The following is a 7745-nucleotide window of genomic DNA, read 5'->3' as shown; positions in this document are numbered from 1 at the left end:
ATAGAACGGAAAATGCAAGATGAGTGCCAAACATCTTTTGGACTCCGGATTAAATTACTAAGATCAGTTAATTAATCTTATTTCTTGTTCATATGCGATATGGTTAGTCAAGTTGTCTTAATCAAGTTATTATGTTCGTGTTACACTCCTAGTCTCTACCGGTGGTCAGTTCTAATTATTTTATATAGGTAGGCTGCAATGATCTTAGGTATATTCTCTAGCCTACAATTATGTAAATCAACAGAATCTAAAACTTAATGTTACGCTCCAAATAAAATTGAGCTTGTAGAAAGTTTATACATGCACCGCAAAGATGAAAATGAATTTATATTTTTTGTTTGCCAAAAGGTTATAAATATACATAGGAATAACATCGATAAAGAAATCTGTCAATATCACCATGCAAGCACATTCAGCCAAGTCTGTTTGATTTATAATATCCGTGCACCAAATGCTAAGTACGCTTGATTTATAATATCCGCCCACTAGACGTGCTTCACCGCTACGCTGGAGACCATCTCCATCTCCTATACTTAAATACATGCATCAAACTATATAAGATACCTAGTTTCATTTGCAGAAACAAAGCAGAGCACACATTGCACACTAGTAGTAGCGCAATCCATCAAACGTACCATGGACATCTCAAAAGCTTTGATCCTTAGCATCCTCGGGTGCCTCTGCTTCTGCAATTCGGTCCTAGCAGCTCGGGAGCACAATGATGACTTGTCGATGGTGGCAAGGCACGAGAGCTGGATGGTGCAGTACAACCGTGTGTACAAGGACACTACTGAGAAGGCACGCCGATTTCAGGTGTTCAAGGCCAATGTTGGGTTCATCGAGTCGTTTAACGCCGAGAACCGCAAGTTCTATTTGGGCATCAATCAGTTCACCGACCTAACCAACGAGGAGTTCAAGGCGACAAAGGCTAACAAGGGATACAAACCAAGCTTGGAGAGGGTTCCTACCGGATTCAGGTACGAGAATGTAAGTCTCGATGCACTTCCGGAAACTGTAGACTGGAGGACCAAAGGTGCAGTAACTCCCATCAAGGATCAGGGCCAATGTGGTGAGCATATTAAGGATAATGATGTATTCGATATATGTTTACTTTCTTTGAGAATGTCGTCTTATAATATCTACTAAACCATAATAATGTGTAGGTTGTTGTTGGGCATTTTCTGCTGTCGCTGCTACGGAGGGCATTGTTAAGCTCAAAACTGGCAAGCTTATCTCATTGTCGGAGCAAGAGTTGGTGGATTGTGACGTCCATGGCGAAGACCAAGGTTGTGAAGGAGGGCTCATGGATGATGCCTTTAAATTCATTATCAAGAATGGCGGTCTCACCACCGAGTCCAACTACCCATATACTGCGGCAGATGACAAGTGCAAGAGTGGAACCAATGATGCCGCAACCATTAAAAGTTATGAGGATGTTCCAGCCAACAACGAGAGAGCCCTCATGCAAGCCGTTGCAAGTCAACCCGTCTCAGTAGCTGTAGATGGAGGAGATATGATGTTCCAGTTTTACAAAGGTGGAGTGATGACTGGCTCATGTGGCACTGACCTAGACCATGGTATTGCAGCTATTGGTTACGGCAAGACCAGCGACGGCACAAAGTATTGGTTGTTGAAGAATTCATGGGGAACAACATGGGGTGAGAACGGATATTTAAGAATGGAGAAGGGCATCACCGACAAGAGGGGCATGTGTGGCCTTGCGATGGAGCCTTCTTACCCCACTGCATAGAAAGAGTGTCCTATGCCACATATCCTCCTATGCACGCAAATATCAAATAATTGCCCGCATCCACTTTAATTAAGTATAGTTTGTATTTGTATCTAAATTATGTACAAATTTATGTCTTGTATAGTATTTCATGTTCCATGAATACAATGTAAATTATGCCACATATATACAGATTGATGAAGAATTTGTGTTAGCTATATCTTCCAGACATTGTGAATTGGGCTGCCTTTTGTGCCTTCATGCATGTGTAGTGAACTATTTGAGTAGTTCATGTTTTTACGGTAATCTTGGAACCATATAAACAATATGTGAAAATGATGGAGCTGATTTGTAAATAAAAGTTGAAGCATGATGAATGTCAATTAGTGAATCTTGAAGAAATGAATTATGACGGACCATTCTCTTCCCAAATCCCTGTTGTCCTGGTCGTTCAACCCTCGTACACCAGCCTCCTCTCCCCAACCCACAACGGCAGCCGCATGCCTCCTGCTGTCCTGCATGTACTAAAATTCAACAAACTAAAACTAGTGCTTTCTCGTAGAGTCGCAGTAGTAATTAGTACGCAAAGCACTGGCGCGTTCAATGTCCCATTGAACACTGGTGTTAAGTTTGTGCTGCGAGGTTCCAAACGTGGACAACCAGTGTTCCAGCAAATTTGTAGCGCTATGCAACTCCCGACGCTGAGGCTTGCTGTGGCCACCTCGAGCCCGTGTTGTACATGGCGAGAGGCTGAACAGGCACGAGCCCGGCCCGACGCCACGCAGGTGTCGTGGAACAGCCGCCAAAGCTCGGGCGACGGGCAGAGCGACGAGTGTTGTTCCGGTGGCTGACACGTACGGGGAATGTGGTGGATGTATTCTCCTCCTCGAAGCCTCCTCCTCTTAAGCTGCTGTACGGCCAAGTTGCTGGGCCGGAAGGCCGGATCGCAGCCAGACGAGACGAACAACACCTTTGCATATTGTGTCGGTGTCTCGATGTGCTCAGTGCCTTCACCGGGCGCGCTACCCTCGCCGGCCATGGCTTCCGTCGACGGACGTTTCTCTCTCTCCAAATGAGCATTACAGATCTGCTGTTCAAAGCAGTGGTCCATGGACCGGTAGCTCACGTTCTGAGCCATGCATGGGTTGATGGTGTAATCATGCTTACACATGAAAGATCCAACGGAAAACCATTTCGAATAAAGATAAGACATAGCCACACAGGGTGCTTTGGGACAGAGGAAAGAGACAGAGAAAGCAACATATTTACTGACAAAAAAAAGGAAGATAAAGAAAAAGAAAAAAACATAAACGAAAGAACCATATTCCAAGGAAAGAAATGGAAAAAGATAAAGATAAGCATCCCTTGTATTGTATGGTAAGACAGGTCCTGCAGGACCATTACAAATGTGCTTCTGGATTTACTAGTTTCTATATATTACTAGTTCCATGTCTCCCATGCTTTGCAGATGATAACAAACAATAAACAAACAAGACTCGGCGCGCGGTCCGCGTCGACTTCTCCGCTTGATCGACCCCTACGACCCACAAGGTACATTACTCTACTGACTTGCTATAGCGGCATCCTGTGCTGAGTGCACCTTAATTTGATGGCTTTTCATTCATTTCCTGCTGAACTCCGCAATTGCCTGCCGTTAGAGCGTCATTTCTAATTGCATCTGTGCCAACAGTGGCTTCCATTATCTGTTTTTTAATGTGCCGAAAATTTATACTGATGTCCACATCTGATCATCAGGTCATGGCGGACAATTCTACCTGCATAGAGCCCTTTTTAAAGTGCTGCCAGGAGACTTCCAATTGTTTTACCGACTGCACCGATGGGGTCGAGGATATGTTCTCTGACTCCATATCAGGGCAGTTGTGGCGAGTGGAGGCGATGCTGCTCGTCAACGCCATCCTTGCAGGAGTCATGGTCGGAATAGGCGCCTACGGTCACCGTTATCGCCACTATGGCTTCACCCGCTATCTCTTGCTGGGGGCAACCACCTTGTTCCTACCCATCATATCTTATGTCCTCTCTGCGTTTGGCTCCGTTGGCTATGAGTTTGATGTCACTATCCCCTCTCAATTGATAGCCACTTGTCGGGCATACTTCATTCACACATACATGGTCATAGTATCCATCTGCCTTGTTTTGATTTCTGCTATCAATACAAGCCCCATAGTTGCTACTGATGATAGAGAAGATCGAAGCATACACCCTCCCTTCGAACTTCTTGTTCAAGGAATTTGGATAGTTTACCTGGTGATCAGCACCAAAGCAATTCCGAATGAAAGTAAACTTAATTATCTCAGACTATTCGCACCCTTTCCTCTTATCTATGCCAAAATGACATTAAAATGTTATGCATTTATAAAGGCCCGGAAATCCTTTGCACTCGGACACAATCCTCGTCTTATTGTTGGATATATGCAGCAACTGCAAGTAGAAAACGATCAACATGCAAGTGAGGAGGATGTGCCTCCTCCAGCACCACTTGTAGTTATGGGTGAGGACGGACATAAACTAGAGAAGCAACCTCATGGTTTCATGTTCGGAAAGAACTTGGAGGAGGTTCAACAGGGTGGTTTGGTGACCATTGACAGAGTTTGGCAATTAGAAAACTTGTTTCTAAAAGATATATGCTTGTCATTTGCATTGTTTAAGTTGCTCAGGTGTCGATATGCAAGATACAAACTCACCAATGTGATCCCTATAGAGACATTCAAATTTGTCAGGAACATCTTGCTAAAGGATGGTGAACATGAAAGAGCCTTCGCGATGATTGCAGATGAGCTTTCTTTTCTTCATGATTATTATGATTCACCACTCCCAGTATCCTACTCAGATAACTGGTTGGTTATAGTTAGTATGATTATCTCACTCTTGAGCGTGGGTTACTGCATATTTGTTGGGACGGACATCATCACAGCGGTGCACATTGCTGTTCGGAATCCTGTGGAGTATATTTTTTTTGAGCCCTAACACTAAGGAGTATCGGCGGGGACTGCACACAATCACTTGCATCTACAATTGTCAACAGGCTTGGCTCAAAAGCCAGGACGTAAACAAAGATTTTGGAAATTTGTATTTTGATGTAGTGCCGGTACTGTTACTCCTTGTGTTTGTGGCGGTTGCTGAGGCCAAGGATATTGCTTCGCACATATGCTCTAACTGGACCAAAGTAATTCTCACCTGCCGCTGTGTGCGCCGTGCCTCCTTGAAGCTCTCTCCCGTCCTCCCGAAATGGGTTGGCTTTTTGTTGCGATGCAGATGCGGCAGGTTGATGAGGCATTGGAGCGACAAAATGAGACAAAGCTCATTGCTTGTCTTACCTGGCTCTGGCTGCCTCCTTCGTTTGCTGGACCGAAAGAAGAATGTTGAAGTACCAACGGCAGTGAAGGCTTGCATCATCGACGCCCTGAGAAGCACAAGCAGTGAAGGTCTAAGCAAAGGCACAACTTCCCTGCGCCAGAGCCAAGATGGCAGAAGCCTACTCTGGGCCTGCAACAACGGCAAAGGTACTTCTGACACCATACTTGTGTGGCACATCGCCACGGCCATCCTTGAGATGAGGCATCTGCACCATCAACCTGATGACGATCCTGCTCTGCAAACACTGCATGGTGGCAGGTCTTTTTCTGTTTCCGAGAAGAAGACCGCCGCCACTCACCTGTCGCACTACTGCGCGTATCTGGTGGCCTCCTGCCCCGAGCTACTTCCTGATGATGACGCATGTAGCAAGTACCTCTACAACAAAGTCAAGAAGGACACTGACCGAGCCCTCGCCATCGGCAGCGGCACACCGGTGTCGCCCATGTCACCAGAAGCGGGGTACCGACAGCTGATCGAGATGTTGGGCGCTACACAGAATCATGAGGTGCTCAAGGATGCGGCGAAGCTCGCGAAGCAGCTCGGGGAGGTGGCCGGAGGCGAAGAGATAGTGTGGGAGTTGCTGGCCGGGTTTTGGTCAGAGATGGTCCTTTACCTGGCTCCGTCGGACAACCTCAAAGGGCACCTGCAGGCCATCGACCGGGGCGGCGAGCTGATCACGCTCCTCTGGGGCTTGCTCACCCACATCGGGATCATCGACAGACCTGGCGACACCGCTGCAAGTGCTTCAGCCACTGGTGTTTAAGTTTGCTCTGCTTATTCATGCACACACTGATATGCATGCTTAGGTGTGGATTTCAGTTCCTTTCGTTGTTCTCTTGGTTGTGACTTGTGAGTGTGTTTAAGGTCTGTTGGTTGTGAGTGTGATTTAAGGCCTTGTAGCTGGCCCTTTTTTTTCTCATTTCTATTATCCAAGAAGAGATTGGAAGTGTGTGGGAGAGATGAGACATGGGGATAATGGTATTGTTTTATCGCTTCTGGATTGTGGCTTTTCAAGTGCCAAAGATACGAGAAGTTTGTGGTGCTATTTTACTGCAGCTTCTGGGAATGTGACCTCTGAACCTTTACTAAATCGTTCCGTAGTTATGTGTAGCCCGTGTGCAAGGCCGGAGGTAGAGACAACTCCTTGCATCGCCGTCCATGTCGTTGAGGAGCACAATGGGTCCATGGCGCTGCCCACACCGGCGGCGACAGTCCACACGCACGCAAGCCTTCGGGCATCGAGAGGCACGCGGTCATCGACATGATGAGAGCTCGCGCCTGCATCGTCTTGTAGTAGAGCCGCATCGAGTCGAGTCATGGGTCGTCACTCGCCAGCACTGTTCACCTCATACGCTGTGAAGTTTGTCCGTCAGGATAATTTATATTCCTGTGAGGCGCTTCAGGCCACACAGGGAAATACTGCACCCACAAGAAAAGTACGGTTTCAAGTCCACTCAGCCGTGATGCGCCGGTGCTCTACGGCGCCCAGGGCTAGCGTCGGCGGAGCGCCCGTGCCGTGTCGCAAATGTCCTCGCGCACGACGATGTCCGCGGCGGTCGCGCCAGGCGAACGAGCTGTCCTAGGGAAAGCATAGCACCGACGCAGTTTTACGGGAAACATCAAAGTCTCTTTCCAAAGGATTTTCGGATGTATTTTGGAGAGCCGGAGTCTTTGATATATTTTCTAAATTTGTTGTTTTATTAATAGGCTATACGGATTTTCTTTTCCTCCTGCGGATTTCATAGCACTAAATTTTACTCCCTCCGTTCGGAATTACTCGTCTAAGAAATGAATGTATCTAGATGTATTTTAGTTGTAGATACATTCATTTTTATTCATTTTTATGACAAGTAATTCCGAACGGAGGGAGTATATCCACACCACATCTTGAAAAGAATTCTTCACTTTCCGTGTGGTGCAATTAAACAAACTTTAATGCAAATGCAATCATGTAGGATGCGCGAAAGGATCCGGCTTGCCTGCTCCCTCCCCATGCTCCAATCCATGCTTCCACTTCATCCTACGGCTGTCTTTTTTCCTTTTCTCTTTCTAATTTAATCATCTCCCTCCTAATTTTAAGGGGATGGGCCGAGTCTTATTTTGTTCCAATCAAATCAAGCCACGTACACGGGAGCACGGATGGGCACACACGGGGAGTGCAGGCAAGTCTCGTCCTGCGCGAAAGCGTCTCCTACCACCCAGCACGGCCGGGCTAACCATCCCTGTGAGGCTGCGAGGTGACAGCCCTTGTAGTCGTCAACTTTTGGCATTTTAGCCTTCAGATATCTTGCATGCTGGTGGAAATGGAACAGCCGCGTAGGATAGTATGCCATCTTCCATCGACGCTTCTCCCCAAATGAGAACCAGAGCAAAGCAGTGGTCCATGAATAGATAGCTGGCAAGGGTACTCGCATAAGCAAAGAACATGTTCCGAGCCATGCATGGATATGGATGGTAATCATGCATACACATGAACACTCCTCACACATGAAAGATCTAACGGCAAACTATTCGTATAAAGATACTATAGAATATGTGAATTGCATGATGTATTGCTCTTCGTGCGTAGGCACGTATATATGATGTACAAATATGAGCTACGGACCTCAACTATACAAGGAAGACACATATACTCAACAAC

At 46.5% G+C, this 7745-nt stretch overlaps 2 protein-coding genes across 2 annotated transcripts; both read left to right on the top strand.

Moving 5' to 3' along the window:
• The first annotated feature begins 588 nt into the window (after positions 1–588).
• LOC119322147 (senescence-specific cysteine protease SAG39-like) lies at positions 589–1750 on the top strand. The gene is made up of 2 exons (XM_037595642.1): positions 589–1069; positions 1164–1750. The coding sequence occupies exons 1-2, from the start codon at positions 637–639 to the stop codon at positions 1748–1750; spliced, it is 1020 nt and encodes a 339-aa protein (XP_037451539.1). The 5' UTR covers positions 589–636.
• Positions 1751–3204: 1454 nt separating this feature from the next.
• On the top strand, positions 3205–4714 carry LOC119325860. The gene is made up of 2 exons (XM_037599578.1): positions 3205–3280; positions 3485–4714. Exon 2 carries the CDS (start codon positions 3488–3490, stop codon positions 4712–4714), a length of 1227 nt encoding a protein of 408 aa, XP_037455475.1. The 5' UTR covers positions 3205–3280; positions 3485–3487.
• Positions 4715–7745: the final 3031 nt, after the last annotated feature.

This window comes from Triticum dicoccoides, chromosome 6B (genome assembly GCF_002162155.2).
Source record: "Triticum dicoccoides isolate Atlit2015 ecotype Zavitan chromosome 6B, WEW_v2.0, whole genome shotgun sequence".
Classification (NCBI taxonomy): Eukaryota; Viridiplantae; Streptophyta; class Magnoliopsida; order Poales; family Poaceae; genus Triticum; species Triticum dicoccoides.
Note: the sequence above shows the minus strand (reverse complement) of the source record. Positions and strands in the feature narration are given on the sequence as shown.

What these genes read in the sequence shown, in the direction of transcription:
- LOC119322147 (XM_037595642.1), top strand. Translation starts at nt 637, where the DNA reads ATGGACATCTCAAAAGCTTTGATCCTTAGCATCCTCGGGTGCCTCTGC. An exon ending in CAAGGATCAGGGCCAATGTG is followed by an intron (nt 1,070 to 1,163) that starts GTGAGCATATTA and finishes AATAATGTGTAG; the next exon opens with GTTGTTGTTGGGCATTTTCT.
- LOC119325860 (XM_037599578.1), top strand. Translation starts at nt 3,488, where the DNA reads ATGGCGGACAATTCTACCTGCATAGAGCCCTTTTTAAAGTGCTGCCAG.